The sequence below is a fragment of the Ochlerotatus camptorhynchus genome, unplaced genomic scaffold, assembly GCF_037179485.1.
Source record: "Ochlerotatus camptorhynchus isolate MF236.1 unplaced genomic scaffold, CSIRO-AGI_Acam_v1.1 ptg000209l, whole genome shotgun sequence".
Lineage (NCBI taxonomy): Eukaryota > Metazoa > Arthropoda > Insecta > Diptera > Culicidae > Ochlerotatus > Ochlerotatus camptorhynchus.
The window spans coordinates 1,724,312-1,741,819 of record NW_027040699.1 but is presented as its reverse complement, the minus strand read 5'-3'; the positions used below and the strand labels follow the sequence as shown (position 1 = coordinate 1,741,819).

The following is a 17,508-nucleotide window of genomic DNA, read 5'->3' as shown; positions in this document are numbered from 1 at the left end:
CCCCTCGAAACATAGGAAAAACCAATAACCCCTCATTTTATCTGTCAATCTTTCATAGCGAATCAAAACAAACATTGCGTAGTACTAGAATTTCGACTAGAATAGGGTACGTTAATCGTTTGCTTGGGACCAATAGGCTACTAAAGTGGTGAGCATTTAAAATCGTTAGTTTCGTATTGATTGTTGCTACTACTAGATTGAACTAGCATTTTCACCAAATGTACTAGAATGTTTTGGTTCTATCTCTACTCAAAACTGAAATGCATAAAAAATGACAAAATGATACGCACTCTTTGCACACTGTCAAATAATCATTGTACACAAAATCAACTTTGTTCAAATCAAAACAAAAAAACTAACCCATCTGGTGGATGATGGCACAAGCTTCCAAGAAAATTCTATTACAGTGAACCACATTATTTAAATGGATTTCTTCGCCAGTTAGTCGTCTGTCACTTCGTTTGTGCTACTAGCCTTACGAGTTACCTTTATGCTTTCACCGCGCTGTTCCTCGACAATTTTCAAGTTAAAATTAGGAAACTTTAAAATATTTTTTTAAATGACTAAGTGCTTGTAAACAGTACCACAGCAATGTCAAAAAGGTTCAGCCGATTAGCACTGAGTTTATTCGTGACGTCACGCTGCAGAACCTAATAGCATAGTAGATTGTTTGGAGAAAAGAACAAACAGCTTTTAAAAGAAGGAAAAATAATATTATCAAATTTTTAACATTAGTTTTTATTAGAATGGTAAAAAGGACTGCTCATGTTCAAAAGACGGAAAAAAATCGTATACAGTATGCAAAAAAAGTTTATCCACCCCCCTACCAATTAACATTTTTTTTTATTTTTCTGGTGAAAATCAGTTTAATTTTATGAGTATGCCTCCATGATTTATCAATTTATGTTTATTTATCACATTGCCATTGAAAATACGGCGTTTATATCTTTTTTTGAGATTTCATGTGATAAATTATGAAAAATGGTAAAAAATTACGCAAAAAAAGTTTATCCACCCCCAAACGGATATTATGATTTAAGTGTGTTTTACAGAGTTTTAGTGTGTATTCTGCAATTTTATCGAATGTAAACATTGTGTCTATCTGTCATTTAGTGCTCTTGAAGTTTTTTTGCTTAAAATTTCAGTTTTGTGTTCAAAATTGGAAGTTATTTGTTTCAAAATGCGTAAAAAAGATCAAATTTCGATCAGAATGCGAAATTTGATTATTGAACATCACAAAACTCGCAAAAACTACCGTGATATTGCCGATATTGTCTAGCTTCACAAAGATACGGTCGCTAGAATTGTGTAGATGTACAAAAAGCGTGGTTCTATCTCACCAGCTAAGCGATCAGGGCGTCCTTCAAAGACAACTGGTCGAATTGACCGAGCTATCGTGAAGATGGCGGAGCTGGACCGGGGACTATCAGCTCCGAAAATTGCGAAACAGATTGAAAGCGAGTTTTCCATTCAACTGACATCACAATCCGTACGAAATCGTCTTCATAAGAAAAGTCTTAAGGGCAGAGTAGCTCTTAAGAAGCCATGGTTGTCCACAAAAAAGTTTAAAAAAAGATTGAAGTGGGCCCAGGACCAACACCACATCAGTACTTGGCACTGATGAAGTCTGCAAGTAGTAGACGAAATACGCGTATCTGTCAAAATATAAGCAATTATAACGGAATTTAAAAGAAATAAACCAACACACTCAAAGCTCTTCATAAAGGGATTCCGTTAAGAGGTTCGACCAATTAAAAAGATTAATTTTTATTTAAATCACTGGTAAGTTATATCAAAATGTAAATTTCAGTTAGGTATGTTGGTCATAACCGATCAGAAAGTGTTCAAGGGATGTCTTATGATGAAGTTTTCCAAACAGTGCCATGCGTCTTCATAATTATTTACGATTTTTAACGTTTTTGTTCGAAATTTGTATATTTTTAAGGGATGCAGAAAAATGTTTTTGGTCTTCAAATTGGCTAGGATGTACTTAAGTAGAGGAAACAGCCCTATTGTTGCGGTACGCAGCGTTAGAAGCCTATTGTTGTGTATGGAGGTTTTTTTTATATGAAATCGGGCTAAAATTTTCCGAGGAATCCAATTCCATGGTCAGAATTAATATTATAGTATAAGCATTTAAGTGAAATTAAGAGGTACGTTAAAAATGAATTACAGATTCGTAAGTACGCATTTGGTACATCACATTTTCGTGGAAATCTGGTTGATCCACGTGGTCAATGCCGAAATCGTTTGTCTATCCAGCGGGACACGGGTTTTTCGGGAAGCTTGAGGTACATACGTTCAAAATCCTCGATGGTCGCTATTGGTACATTCCAAAACACGTATCAACTTTGAAATACGTTAAGTTTGTCCTGCTGAATAGATTGACGTCAAGAAGTGTTATTCAGTCCGCATCGTGCTCTCTTGCCGTGCGGATCTATTTGCTTTTTGCTTAAGGAAGTGTTACTACTACCTAAAGCTACAACAAATTTAAACAGCACTTTTCAGTGCTCAACCTGTAAAATTTCTACCTTGTTCAACTCTTATTCCTCTTCGATCCTTGTTTGGACCCTACCCGAGGTAATCCTTCTTGGATATCGATTTGGAAAATTCCTCTTCGATCCTTCAGATTCTTATAGTAATCTGCTTGGAAGTCGATTTGGATAATAGCATAATCGCACTTTTCAGTGCTCAACCTGTAAAAATTTTCTACTTTGTTCAACTCCTCTTATTCCTCTTCGATCCTTGTTTGGACCCTACCCGAGGTAATCCTTCTTGGATATCGATTTGGAAAATTCCTCTTCGATCCTTCAGATTCTTATAGTAATCTGCTTGGAAGCCGATTTGGATAAAAAATTTACTGCCGCCATGGCGCCTAAACGCAAAAGAAAGGGGCAAACTCTTGACCCCCCTTCTGAAGAAATTAATTTGAGTAATCAATTTGATTTGCTCACGGATGATGAGAATGATCCATCATCCAAGAAAAATTCTAGTAAACTTTCCCGGCTTAATGCCAAGAAGGAAAAGATTCCCCCTATTGTGATAACCACTACCGATTTCCATGCTCTTCGCATGGAACTTTTGAATTTCGTAAAAGTTAAGTTTTCACTACAAATTGGACGTCGGGGTCAATGCCGTGTATTGGCTGAAACCTTGGACGGATTTAAATGTCTTCTCAAGTATCTTACTGAGAAGAAGCACAATTTTTTTACTTACGACACCAAAACTGAACGTGTGTTCAAGGTTGTCATGAAAGGACTGCCCAGTGGTGAATCCCTGGATCAGATCAAAGATGAACTGGCAAAATTACTTGGAGTTGTGCCACTCCAAGTAATCAAAATGAAAATGAAATCCCGTCCTGGCGATTCGCGCAACGGGATTTCTAATGATTTTTATTTAGTTCACTTCAAGTCTAGTGAACTAAACAACCTTAAGGCCTTAGAAAAAGCTAGCCTTATGCTCCATGTCCGAGTGAAGTGGGAACACTTCAGGAAGACTGGAGGAAATTTCCAAAACCTCACCCAGTGCCGTAAGTGCCAGGGATGGGGTCACGGAACTAAAAATTGCTACATGCCAGCTAAATGCATGAATTGTGGTGATTCCTCTCACGCAAAGGACGACTGTCCTGTGAAGGAAGATCCTAAGAAATTTAAATGTTCAAATTGTGGTGAAAACCACAAATCCAATTTTTGGGAATGTAAGACTCGCAAAGCGATCCTACAATCTCGTTCTAACCGACAGGTAGGAAACGCTCCACGTTTCCGACCAGGTACAAATTCCTCTGCTGTTAACAACGGTCAGCGAGGAACAAATTCTACATTCGTACCCGTAGGTACAAATATCACCCCTGCTTCAAATGTTTCATCTGTACCTACTCCCCTCGCTGCTAACAATGTTCAGCGAGTTAATGGAGCTACCTATGCTGCTATTGCAGCGGGTAGAAATCAAAATACTAACCAACGTTCTAACGGAAATTTTGACAATTTTGACTTAGGAAGCATTACTGCCCCTAAAATGGAATTTTTACAGAATTCATTAATTGACATGATTTCTGATATGCTTAAATCTAACTCCATGTTTGATGCTATTCAAACTGGAGTAAAATTTGCTAATAATATTGTCATGACTTTAAAATTCAGTAATGGATTTTAAAGCATTAAACATTTTAAATTGGAATGCTCGATCTCTTAAAGATAATGAAGACGAGCTATTTAATTTTTTGAGAGTTCATAACGTGCATATTGCCGTTATAACTGAAACGTTCCTTAAACCTGACCATAAGGTTAAGAAGGACGCAAATTATTTGATTTATAGAAATGATCGTCTTGATGGACCCTGTGGTGGCGTTGCCATCATTATTCATAGACGAATCAAGCATAAAATTCTTTCTTCATTTGAAACCAAAGTTTTTGAAACTTTGGGAGTTTCTGTTGAAACAAAATTTGGACAACTTACGTTTATAGCTGCCTATTTGCCATTCCAATGCGTAGGCCAGCAAAAGAATTTTCTCAAGGGTGACCTTCAGAAACTTACCCGTCATAGGTCTAAATTCTTCATTATTGGTGATTTTAATGCAAAACACCGCTCATGGAATAATGCTCAAAGCAATTCCAATGGTAATATTCTGTTTGATGATTGTTCTGCAGGTTATTACACTATTCAATATCCAAACAGCCCAACATGCTTTTCTTCTGCGAGAAATCCCTCAACTATTGATTTGGTCTTAACTGATTCATGTCAACTTTGTAGCCAATTGGTTACCCATGCTGACTTCGGTTCTGATCACATTCCAGTAACTTTTGAAATATCTCAAGAAATAATTTCTAATCCCAACAGCTCTACTTTCAATTACCATAGAGCTGATTGGGAGCAGTATCGAACATTTATGGAATATAACTTCGATCCAAACATTCCTTTGCAAACCAAAGATGAAATTAATTATGCTCTTGAATCTCTGACTACTTCTATAGTTGCAGCAAGAGCTGCCTCAGTACCAAAATGCGAGGTTAAATTCGATTCAATTATAATAGACGATGATCTTCAGCTCTTGATCCGTCTTAAAAATGTCCGTAGGAGACAATTTCAAAGAACACGCGATCCTGCCATGAAAGTTATCTGGCGGGATTTGCAAAAACAAATTAAAAAGCGATTCTCTGCCCTGAGGAACAAAACTTTTGAAAATAATGTTTCTAAATTAGACCCGAGTTCCAAACCCTTTTGGAAACTCACAAAAATTTTGAAAAAACCTCAAAAGCCAATTCCAGCGCTTAAAGAAGGTGGTAAAATTTTGATCACAAATTTGGAAAAAGCTCAGAAACTTGCTAAGCAATTCGAGAGTTCGCATAATTTCAGTTTGGGTCTTACTAGTCCTATTGAGAATCAGGTTGCTCGGAATTTTCGGAATATTTTCTCTCGGGAAAATATTTTTGATGATTCCTGGGGGACTGATTTGGACGAAGTAAGGTCTATAACTAAAAAATTTCAAAATATGAAAGCTCCAGGTGATGATGGAATTTTCTATATCCTCATCAAAAAACTCCCAGAGAGTACCTTGTCTTTCCTGGTAAAATTATTTAACAGATGTTTCCATTTGGCATACTTTCCTGATAAATGGAAAAATGCAAAAGTTGTTCCAATTTTGAAGCCGGATAAAAATCCAGCTGAAGCTTCTAGCTACCGTCCAATAAGTTTGCTTTCTTCAATAAGTAAACTTTTTGAAAAAATAATTTTGAATAGAATGATGCTTCACATCAATACGAACTCAATTTTTGCAGATGAGCAGTTTGGATTTCGCCATGGGCATTCAACTACTCATCAACTCTTGAGAGTTACCAATTTAATTCGTTCAAACAAATCTGAAGGCCACTCAACTGGAGTTGCTCTTCTAGACATAGAAAAAGCATTCGACAGTGTTTGGCATGAAGGTTTGATTGCTAAATTGAAAAAGTTTAATTTTCCACTTTATATTATGAAATTAGTTCAAAATTATTTAACTGACAGAACTCTGCAGGTAAATTATCAAAATTCCAAATCTAATCGACTACCTGTTAGAGCAGGAGTTCCTCAGGGTAGCATTCTTGGGTCTATATTGTATAACATTTTCACTTCGGACCTCCCTGATTTGCATCAGGGTTGCCACAAATCTTTGTTCGCTGATGACACAGGCATTTCCGCTAAAGGAAGAAGTCTTCGTGTTATTTGCAGCAGACTTCAGAAAAGTTTAGATATTTTCTCTTCTTATTTACAAAAATGGAAGATTTCTCCCAACGCTTCCAAAACTCAACTTATAATATTTCCACATAAGCCCAGGGCTTCCTTTTTGAAACCTAGTAGTACACTGAACCAATATGACATATTCCTGTTATGTGGAAATCTTATAAATTTGCGCTATAAGATAATCCATTGAAAATTATATGATTGAAAATGTGCCAGGTAAATTCTATATGAATATCTGATACATTTACAATGCTGATAATTTGGTAACTTTTATATGATCGTCGTATGATAAATGAAAATCGATCAAATTATAATAATTAACTGAAATGGATTTGAAACCCATAAGCATAAGCTACACTTTTCACCACAATATAATATATGTGCCATAAATCAATCGAAGTAAAGTTTGTGTGAAAATCACATGAAATTTACTTCTTCTTTTGACACATATATTTAATCGATTTCTAAAAATAAATCGAAAAATAAACATCAGGCAGTGGGAGCTTTCACAGTTGTGCCTTTTTTTTTTTTTTTTTTTATTGTAGCTGATTTGGGATTCGATCAAGGACTGTTAAGGTGTGATGCTTTCGGTGTCTGCGCTCGATTTCATTGGTCCACGACTTACTTCAAGATTGAGCTCGTTCAAATAGCATGAAGTAAGAACAGCTCTCCCGACATGGAATGTAGTGCAACGTTATGCTCGTTTTGCTAGAGTGAAGAAAAATAACACTGACCAATATATGCTCCGTTTCGGTTGTGTCGTGTATTCACATCTTTCTTAATGCTCCTGTGTGCAATAAAACAACGACTACATTATATAAGTTCATGGAACTGGTTCTTGAATTGTCCTGGAATCTGAATTAGCCATATAGAAGGCGTACTATTAGAATCTTGGCAAAGTAAATATTACAGTAAAATCATTTTTTTTTTCAATATCGATACATTCTTTTCCGGAACCCCTTATCTTATGGAACAATAACAAACAAAGATTATTCAATACAATATCATTGTTGTTAGCAATATTTAATTCGACTTATCATTTTAATGAGTAAAAGTATTAGTAGATAAGTAGATAACATCGTTGAAAATTGTTTCAATAATTTATAAAGAACAATCATGAAAGATGTATTTTATTGAGAGCGATATTCACCCCAGAAACCCATGCCAAAACAAATGTTTGCTGTTGGATTTCTTAAAAGGCAAATCTATATGATTATATAATGATTGGGATAGATCTGTTTACAATCTTTAAACGTCAAAAATCAAAGGAAGCTATTCCAATGAGATATACATGTTTTCCTATTCTGCAAAGTTAAATGACTGTCCAATAGTTTCTACATGTCTGTTTACACGCGAAATATCAACAAACGTCAAAAATCGTTAAAAGCAACTCCAATAAAATATACATGATTATCTTATAAGATATACCTTTTAGTGAGCAATATTCATCGTGAAAACAGGTATATTTTACTGGATTTTCTCATAGTGCAAACTTATATGATTTTCCATTAGTTTCTAGATGTCTGTTCCCACCCATGACATATCAACAGTTTTTCACCAGGAAATATATCAGACAATATTCATATACTTATTACCTATCGCTAACCACGTTCGAAGCAAAGTATTATCAAGTACTTAGTATGTGAAATTACGATAGAAATCATTCCATATCGCAGTCATAGTTTTTAAGTGATAATCCAATGGAATCTATCAATCATCACATAGAATGAATAAATCTGCTGACATTGCTATGTTATAAGATGGATCCAATAAACGGTACATGTCGATTTGTTTCAGTGTAGTCACATAGTCACTATGAACGGAGTTCCAATTTCCTGGTCAAACCAAGTGAAATATCTTGGATTAATACTTGACCATAAATTAACTTTTAAAGATCACATTGAGGGCATTCAAGCCAAATGTAACAAATATATAAAATGTTTGTATCCTCTTATTAACAGGAAATCCAAACTTTGCCTGACGAATAAACTTCTAATATTTAAACAAGTTTTTAGACCGGCCATGCTTTACGCTGTGCCAATATGGTCTAGTTGTTGCACTACCAGGAAATAAGCACTTCAAAGGATTCAGAACAAAATTCTGAAGATGATTTTGAAGTTGCCTCCCTGGTACAGTACTACCGAAGTACATAGAATTTCGAATGTTGAGACTTTAGCACAAATGTCCAACAAAATAATTAATAATTTCCGGCAAAAATCGTTACAATCCTCAATTGCAACGATTAATTCCCTTTATACTTAGATAAGATTTAGTTTTAGTTTTTAGTTTTTAGTTTTAAGATATCAATTGTTATACTGACATGCAGGTTTAAAAAACCTGTTTAAAATACTGAATTGCCAAGACAGGAACAATGTAAAAACACTTAGATATATATCATAACAATTAAGGCTGGTAAGTTACTGTAGTAACTGGAGCACCTAGGTTAAAAATGAAATGTAATTTATTTTGAATGTGGAACAAATAAAGAGTTAAAAAAAAAAAAAAAAAAAGAAGTGTTATTGGTGGCGAAATAACCAGTTGCAAAACGTAGGCGAAATACCCGCTCCCAATTTCGATAATCCGATTAATTCCCTCGAACAATTCTGTAATCATGGAAAAACGCTGTATTGACATAAATATCGCCCATATTTTGATCAGTCCCAAAGCGCATCAGACCGTCAGAACCATGCGCCGCTCTTCCGTCTTACCACCATCGACGCAATCCGGTCAAAGTTCCCGAAAGGTCGAATGTGTCACAAAATCCGAATACTTTTCCAAGAAAATTTACCACCCCAAATTTTATGAATTTTGTTTCGTTCGCATGGATTTAATCTCGGCCTACTTTTTCCCATATTAGGCCTAAAAATGGATGAAACTTCGGCCCCTCGAAAATACTCAGTCTGGGTCACTATTATACAGAACACAATTCTCTTCATTTCAGTAGTAATTTGATTAGTAAATTGGACATTTTTTAAGACCGCATGTTGTTCTCATGACTGTTACTCGAGATAAAGCACATAATATCTAATCTCTCTAAAAATTACTTGTGCATGTTATGGACTAAAGATCTTCACTGAAAATGTCATGTCATTTGATTACAGTCGTTACAGTATATTGCAGTAGCTTCGAAGCATCCCTCGTAAAATTTATAGAAGCCGGCGCCGGTGGTGTAGTGGTATGCGTGACTACTTTCTCACCCCAATGGGTTTGGGTTCAATCCCAGCCGAGGTCGGTGGGATTTTTCTGAGGCATAAAAATCTCTGGTCACGTCTTCCTTCGAAAGGGAAGTAAAGCCGTTGGTCCCGGCCCATGTGTGTTGAATGGGTGCGATATCCTACGCAGGTGTGGAAGCTGCCTTCCTGCACATTCGATTGCCGTCAATGGATGGCAATCGATGTCCGTCGGTGATTGGCACTAGATTGCGGAACAGAGACCGACGTTAAATAAAGGAATGAACTTATAGAATACCTGCACTGGTTGCCTTTTCTGAGGCAAGGAGCGCTCGTTGGCCGACAATCATGTCTCCAAAAAAAAAAACAAAAGAGTGAACTATATTGTTAATACAATATATTTGACGTTTGACTAGTACTGCCGTATTAATGACCCTTCGATCATTTTCAGTTTCTATTCAATTTCCATACTGCCGTACTCTAGCGGAACTATCAACCTACCCTCTTCAGACCTTTCTCTAGCTAATAAATTATTACACTAAAGCTTCCTGTTAGATAGCATTTCCAACCAACTCTGAAAATCGTAAACTTCACGTATGAAGTAACAAAAAACACTTTGAAAATGTAACAGTATATTTGCTGTATGTTCTAGCATGTTTTTCAAAAACGCATTTTTGCATCTCAAAACAACGGAAATATTTTGTGATGCTAAGGGTTAAGAGTAATGACGACATTAATTTATTTTAAAAAAAATACTTCATATTGATACAACGTGTCTGCTGATGCTTGTCGTCATCAGCCTGCAAGATCAATCCAAGCGTGCCACTCAGTCCTATATTATCAATAGCCACTATATTTAGCATACATACAACGAAGACGATAACACATATTGGTAAGCAAATGTATGACCAGCTTAAAAGAATGTGTGCAAAGTCAGGCAATTGCTTCAAGATGATCTGAACAATCATGAAGCCATAATACGATAATTGTCTCCATCGATATTGTCCATAGGTTGGTCTGACAGTGTAGTTTGAAAAGTGCTTGTGTTTTGTGTTTGATGAGTTGTACAGAAGTGAAAAGATGTATCTGGTGAATAAAGCAACAAAAACAATCATAGTATTCTTACTGGTTGCTCTCCAAGCAGACTACAGTAGACAAGCTCTTCCACTGGTGATAAACACCTGGGGATTTTCGAATTCTACTTTGAGAGGTAATGATGTGCCGTTGATTGAAACTAATCGATTCTAATAAGGACTTACTTGCATCTAGCTCACCAATCGCTCACGGTAGGAGAGTTCAGCGCTGTCGATGCCCTGGTGGAAGGATGCAGTGTATGTGAACGTGAACAGTGCGATGGAACGGTCGGCTACGGTGGAAGCCCAGATGAAACCGGCGAAACCACACTGGATGCGATGATCATGGACGGGACCACAATGAATGTGGGAGCGGTGGCCGCTCTCAGGGAAGTAAAGCATGCCATTGCAGTTGCGAAGCATGTGCTGGAGAATACGAAGCATACGCTGCTGGTTGGCAATCAGGCCACCGACTTCGCAGTTATGATGGGATTTCAACGGGAAACGCTCGAAACCGATCGGTCCAAGGAGATGTGGGAACAGTGGAAAACCAATCACTGTCAGCCGAACTTTTGGACGGTAAGATCATGCAGGTTGACTTGATTTTAGCTTTGATAAGTAAAATACAAATTTCAGGATGTAATCCCGTCGCCGTCGATGTCGTGTGGTCCATATGAACCGGTTTCCGGAAATTCGGTTAACTCAAACTTTTGGTCATCTTCGACGATTGATGTCGATCAAAAACTGAAATCAGAAGAACCGGAATTCGGTCGCTACAATCATGATACGATCGGAATGATCGTGATCGATTCGCATGGCCACGTGGTAGCCGGCACATCGACTAATGGAGCACGTAACAAAATACCCGGTCGCGTGGGAGATTCGCCGATCGCTGGATCCGGTGCCTACGCCGATTCGGCGGTGGGAGCCGCAGCGGCCACCGGAGATGGGGACATTATGATGCGTTTTATGCCCTCGTTACTTGCCGTGGAGGGACTGAGGCAGGGCCTGAGCCCGATGTTGGCTGGTGAGGCCGCGCTGGCACGCATTGCCGAGCATTATCCCGATTTTGTGGGAGGTATTGTGGTGGCAACGAAGGACGGAGAATACGGCGCAGCTTGTCATGGGCTAACACAGTTTCCCTACTCGGTGGCAGAGGGCAACGATTCCGACACGAAAGTGGTAGTCAAAACGGTTAATTGCCGGAAGAAGAGAAATTTGTGAGTGAAGTAGATTGTAGACCTATAAGTTGTTTAAAGTACGATGCCTTCCGGACTGTAATCCGAATGCAGGGATGTCATCTGATACAAAAATGAAGCATTTTCAACCCGTGCAGCTTTGTTTCATAGGTTCAACAATATATTTCCGTAACCATTGGAAAGTGGAAATAAATCTGGATTGTAGACAGGGGGTCGGTTTTCTTGCATCGAACCATCTTTTGTGATGTTTTCTTTATGACACTTTTATTGGTGTTAGGCTGCGCTACTAGATCGCAAAAATCATTCTTTTTTGATCGTGATTACCGATTCTTTTTTGATTACCGATTAGCATCTTACAGTATAGATGGAACACAAGTTACAACTTTTGATCATATTTTGTTTTATCGTTTATGCCTTTCGAACTAAGCAAGTAAGTAGATATAGTAGATTGTTAGCTGGAATTTGGGTAAAAGCTTCAACTTGGGAAACATACCCGACACAAAAATACTTCCTTCTCTTGTTTTATGAGGGACAGGAAATGAGAAATAAATACATATACCTCGTTAATTTGCCGCATCTAAGCGCCCTAACCAACTGATTTTCCATTCCTTAACAGTCAAATCCGTTCAAACGTCAATCTTGGATGCTGAAGACTATTTGATTTAACTGTTCATGCATCGGAAACAACTAGGTTTTTAGAAAGAAAAAAAAAATGCTTGTTTCTGCAATAACTTTGATATCTCTTTCAGCTCAGACTTTCTGTGGCTCGTTTTGTGTGTCGTAATTGGATGGATCTTTCCTACTAAAAAAACACTTTTGAGCTGGGTGCATTTGTTTCAGTTTGTTCAAATTCCTATCGCGCAATCCGAATAATCAGTTAATCGGACGACACTCGTCTAATAATGCGTAACTCTTGATATTTTGGTTTGCTGGTCTTCTTACATGTGTTTTTATAGTCTATGTTTAAGTATATAGAAAACTATCTCACATTTGATTTTCGTGTTATGTATGTTTGTGTACAACCGTTTTGCGTTTGCTTCTAACTTTAAGTTTATTGACATTCGACGTGTTGGGACAGAATTGGTTCTATCGGATTTAGTTGTTAAACTCTTCGGGACGCTACTGTGTGTTGTTTCTTTTATTTTATGATTGATACTAGTTTTCTCTCTCGTTGTCGGCATCGTTAGCTATGTCTTGCGTTATATTCCGTTGATTCGTCTATGATTTAGGGATTTCTAGATTTTCAAACTGCTGGTGTTTTCCTCGTGAATGATGGTAGTAAGCTTACGAGTTGTAGTAATTTTGATATGATTTCACAGAACTCATTTATCAGAATTTTAGTTACGTGCACGGATAAAAAATCCCTTGCAATTTGATTTATAACTAAAGCGATGATTTTTTGCAGTGTAAAGTACACACTGGGGCTTATTACGGATGTCACTTCACGGTGAAAACTTGTCACTTGTCGTCACGGTGCAGTGATTCCCATTTGATTTGTACGGCAATCACGGCTCTTATTATGAGAATTACTTCCTTTTCACCGTATAGTGACACCCGTAATAAGGCTCACTAGTTCAGTCATTAAGGTTTTACTGGGTTTTTGAATTGCGGAACAGTTTGGTAAAAGTTTAAAAATCTGTGGAAAATTCAATAATGATAAATTTATTCCAAACTTGTGCAGACTTAGTTCTGTTAACCCCATTTAATGATAGAAAATAAAATTTGTCAATTTCATTGATTCCTTTACGGAATTGGAATTTTTACCGACTTTTTCAGCAATTCAAAAACCCAGTAAAAAAATACTGACTCCTGTAAAATAATCTAAGTGTGTAATGCCTTCAATTCCGGCGATTCTATATAGAAGAAATAAAGGGCCTTATTACGGGTGTCACTACACGGTGATAAGAAAGTGATATTCGGAATAAGAGCCGTGATTGCCGTACAAATCAAATGGGAATTACTTCACCGTGACGACAGACAAGTGACAAATTTTCACCGTGAAGTGACATCCGTAATAAGCCCCAAAGTCTTCTTTGGAATTTCAGAAAATAATTATCAAAAGCTCAGATACTTCAGGGAATTCTGAAAATAATTATGAATTCTTCGGTGAATTTAAGGAAATTCTAGAAGCAGATTTGGTAAAATTGCAGCGTTAATTAAAAAAATAAATATTAAAGGAGTTCATTGAGTTCCTAGAGAAATGCACAGGTTTATTGAAGGGTATTCTAAAATTTACGCAGGACGTTAGACTTTAAAGATGTACAAATTTTCAGAATACAGACAACCCTCCACAACTCGATGTCCACTAACTCGATATCGAGTTATAGAAAAATAGTAAAACATAATTTCATGGCTACTGTGATAGCGATTTAGTATGGGATTGTTATTCTATAACTCAATAATATCGAATTGTCGGGAGTTCACTGTATCTGAAATATTTCCCAAATGAAAAAAAAAATCGTTAGTTGTTGAGTTTTAATAGTTTTGAAGCCATAATATAACATCCCCTACTATTGTTGAAAACCAACCCAGAACTCATGAGCAGTTTTCAAAATCTAGGTTTCTCCTTCAAACAAAGCTTTCCAAGTTTCCAGAATTAAATTGTCCAAAATGCAGCAGTTTGTAAATCTACAAAACTCAAAATCGCTAGAGTAAAAATGATTATCTGTAGGTAAGTAGAAAAAAAATACACCTGATTGTTGGAAAGTTTACCGGTATTTAGCACATATAAAAAGTGATGTTTTGTTTCGCATTCAGCGCCATTCAAAGTAAAACAATGACTTACGTATTAAGTGGCCTATAAAATAAGCTTTACGTCACATTTGTTACGTCTTTCAAAATACTAAAACTAAAATTAGGAAGTTTTTAATTAAAATAAAATAAAAAATACGTTCAAGTTGATTAAAACATCATAATGCTCGGACAAAAATGCTACTGTCTCGTTACTCAGTATTGTGTAAAACTAACAGTAAAAATAAACACGCCTTTCCCGCTCAGTACTTGCTATAAACCGTTCCATAACATTTGGCCTTCTCGATTACGGCTTGGGTCCGATCGACTCGATACACCTACTTGTTTTGCTCTACCTTGCCTCCACCTTCACCACGTGTATATGTATAGTTAAAACGTTTGAACTATTCTCCATTCCCTAACAGCATTCAAACTTGCTACACACGCACTCTCTTCCGTCTATTTAGTATGTATTGTGGTGATTTAAGGGTAATCGCTTGCTACGCAAACAATCGTCTAGGTATAATAAATAGATTATTTTCACTTTGCACTCTCTACCTTACAGACTACAACGGTTCGGTACCACCGTGCCGGTTCCTTACAACAGTATGTACAAAATAAAATACACGTCAAGTGGAAGAACCAGCACGGATCACCCTCGCGACATCTGCTTCCTCGTCTCTGTTGAACAATAGATGGAGGTTCCCACTCGGGGGAACAACGCAACAATTTGCAGCAATTCGGGCGCAATAAGCAGCAGCATTGATTTCTTTAAGTTTTTGTGTTTTTCTCGTCTGTGTCAGGAAGCGGGTAACAACAGCTCCATAACGGTTGCAAGCCTTAGTTTTAGTTATTAACTTTGTCCTCACCCCGTTTCCTTCGTTTGTTCAACAGGGCATTGTTCGAGCTATCCAGGTTTTTGATGTGCATCTTAAATGGGGAAATATTGCAAAAAATTAATGCTTCTTCTACCTATATGAATGAAGCTAGATCATTGAGTTTTTTCTACCTGATCATAATCCACACGCATATTGGCTAACGATCGTGTCATTTCCTCCTGCACTTCCGGCCAGGTTTCCTCAGCCTCCTTCAGCACTCGACCCGTATGCAGTGGCGTCTGGGGCACTTCCGTGTAAAGCTTTGTACGATAAAAGTAATTGACATTTGAAACTTCCACACCAATGAACTCCCACCAGTCATCATGATACATACTCGGACCCATGGATTCCGCATGACCTGGTCGATCGTGAGACGCTTCTCCGGTTCGACGCTGAGCATACCCTTGATGAGATCTTTGGCCGCCTGGCTCACGTTCTTCCATTCCGGATTGGGAAAATCATACTGACCGGTGCGGATGCGGGTTTTCATTCCCGGTGAAATGGCCAGCCCATGGTTGCTGTAGAACGGCGGGAATCCGCACAGCCTGCGGGGTGGAACGGAATTTTTGGATATTTTTCGTTAGTATGTGCTATAAAAACCTGTCATCCATGAACACTATCCATCAATAATTGGTGGCAAAAAATCGACGAATCCACCTAAAGATATTCGAATCTCCGGTAGACTTCAGAAGATTCAAGTAACAGATATTTTCTAAACGATAGACACTGCAATTTTCTCGAAGACATCCTCATGGTGACCAGCAAATGCCGATTATCAATTTTCCGGTTTTGTCCCGTTTTATTCCCCCGAAGTTTTGGAAATTTTTCCGGTTGTTCTAGGGTACATGTCGGCTTCGGCACCCATTGACTGTATTCGGCAACCAAGATTTAAACGTTTTTCACTGTATTTTCCCATCAAAAAACTTCGCTGAATATATTCAAACGATTCCTGGCTGCCGGTGTTAAATTGGGTTGTCAGGCAAATTTTCGAAAAAAAATATAAATCGGAAAACTTGCAGCACGGCAAAAAGAGTCGATGTGTCGTCAAATGAGACCCCCCTCAAACCGGTTGGCCAATCAGGAGCTAGAGTAGCGTATGTAGACTTCGAAAGTCGAACATAGCTATAGCGTAGGGGTTGTAGGGGGATTTCACTGCTCGCATCTCTACGAAATTGGTCTAGGTAGCCAAGACTAGAGGGCTGAACACAATGACAGCGGCACAGCGGCAAACGCGCATTGTACTAAACCGCTTTTACCGCTGTGCCGCTACCGCATTTCAACCATTTCAACCCACAATGCATGCGTAAATAAACGTTCCGATTGTTATTCCACCTGTCATCGTTCGTAAACAAAGAGCTTCTCGGTCTGTGAAAAGTGTTTTTTGAACTAGTTTTCTCGAGTTTTCCTGTGTTTCCAGTGTGCTGTGTTCATGTTAAAATGGAACGCATTGCAAATATTGTGAAAATTGTGCAGGATGTGCGGGAACTGAGGTATCTGCAGGATATTTCCTCGCAACATCGTCGGTGGTGGGCGAGACCCAATGAGGTACAGAGAGAGGTGGCGCAGATCGTGAAATAGGGTTGTATTAGTAAACCAAAAAATCAACGTAAACGCAAGTAGTGACGTCACTACTTGCGTGTATCGTACAGTGGTTGTGTGAGTGATTGCTTCACCTCGGTAATCCAGCTCATTGGGCGAGACCGTCCAATCTCGCGTCCAATCAAGTGCGGGAAAGTGAAGGCATCATAATTTATTTCTTTTCGCTAAACTATGGTTTTTTGAAAGGATTCTATGAAACAGCTTTCACCCTGATGAAGGAAAAGGACCCCGAGTACTTCGTCAGGTCAGTTCGGATGAATCCAGAAACGTTCGAGAAACTTCTGCTGATTCTGAAAGCGCACTTGGAAAAGCATTCGATTAGGAAGCCAATAAACCCTGTCGACTGTTTTTAACGTTGATGTAAGTCAGTGGTGCTCATCAGGCATGGAAAATCATTTGCATTCATTTCGTGCATTCATTTACATTCATTTGTCTCTAACTTTTTTCAACATCAGAATTCCGCAAAATACTGTATGGAGTTTTTGTAGGCTTTGTTATTAACTACAGCTGTTGTTAACAACTCAAATCCGTAACTCTTATGCATGACGAACCAGAGCGAACAGAAGCCACTACTGTTTTTCAGTGAATGTATTTTACATTCACTGAAAAACAGTAACAAGTTCTGCCCGCTCTAGTTCGTGAT

At 37.9% G+C, this 17,508-nt stretch overlaps 2 protein-coding genes across 3 annotated transcripts in view; one reads left to right on the top strand and one right to left on the bottom strand.

The window, feature by feature from the left end:
- The first annotated feature begins 10,300 nt into the window (after positions 1 to 10,300).
- Positions 10,301 to 12,248, top strand: LOC135703176 (N(4)-(Beta-N-acetylglucosaminyl)-L-asparaginase). Its single transcript, XM_065224298.1, has 3 exons — positions 10,301 to 10,596; positions 10,656 to 11,038; positions 11,096 to 12,248. Exons 1-3 carry the CDS (start codon positions 10,467 to 10,469, stop codon positions 11,681 to 11,683), a joined length of 1,101 nt encoding a protein of 366 aa, XP_065080370.1. The 5' UTR covers positions 10,301 to 10,466; the 3' UTR covers positions 11,684 to 12,248.
- Positions 11,810 to 17,508, bottom strand: part of MAPk-Ak2 (MAP kinase-activated protein kinase 2) — a 46,412-nt gene continuing 40,713 nt past the window's right edge. The window contains exons 6-9 of one of the 2 annotated variants that reach the window (XR_010517731.1): positions 15,601 to 15,811; positions 15,398 to 15,526; positions 13,229 to 15,318; positions 11,810 to 13,076 (exon numbers count right to left, since the gene is read on the bottom strand). Coding sequence is in view for 1 of the 2 variants with exons in the window: in XM_065224297.1 (XP_065080369.1) it covers positions 15,235 to 15,318; positions 15,398 to 15,526; positions 15,601 to 15,811 (424 nt within the window). In the remaining variant the exon portion in view is untranslated. Of the gene's footprint in view, positions 15,319 to 15,397; positions 15,527 to 15,600; positions 15,812 to 17,508 lie in introns of both variants that reach the window. The other variant, XM_065224297.1, reaches the window with a different exon arrangement.

What these genes read in the sequence shown, in the direction of transcription:
- LOC135703176 (XM_065224298.1), top strand. Translation starts at nt 10,467, where the DNA reads ATGTATCTGGTGAATAAAGCAACAAAAACAATCATAGTATTCTTACTG. An exon ending in TTCGAATTCTACTTTGAGAG is followed by an intron (nt 10,597 to 10,655) that starts GTAATGATGTGC and finishes ACTTGCATCTAG; the next exon opens with CTCACCAATCGCTCACGGTA. An exon ending in GTCAGCCGAACTTTTGGACG is followed by an intron (nt 11,039 to 11,095) that starts GTAAGATCATGC and finishes TACAAATTTCAG; the next exon opens with GATGTAATCCCGTCGCCGTC.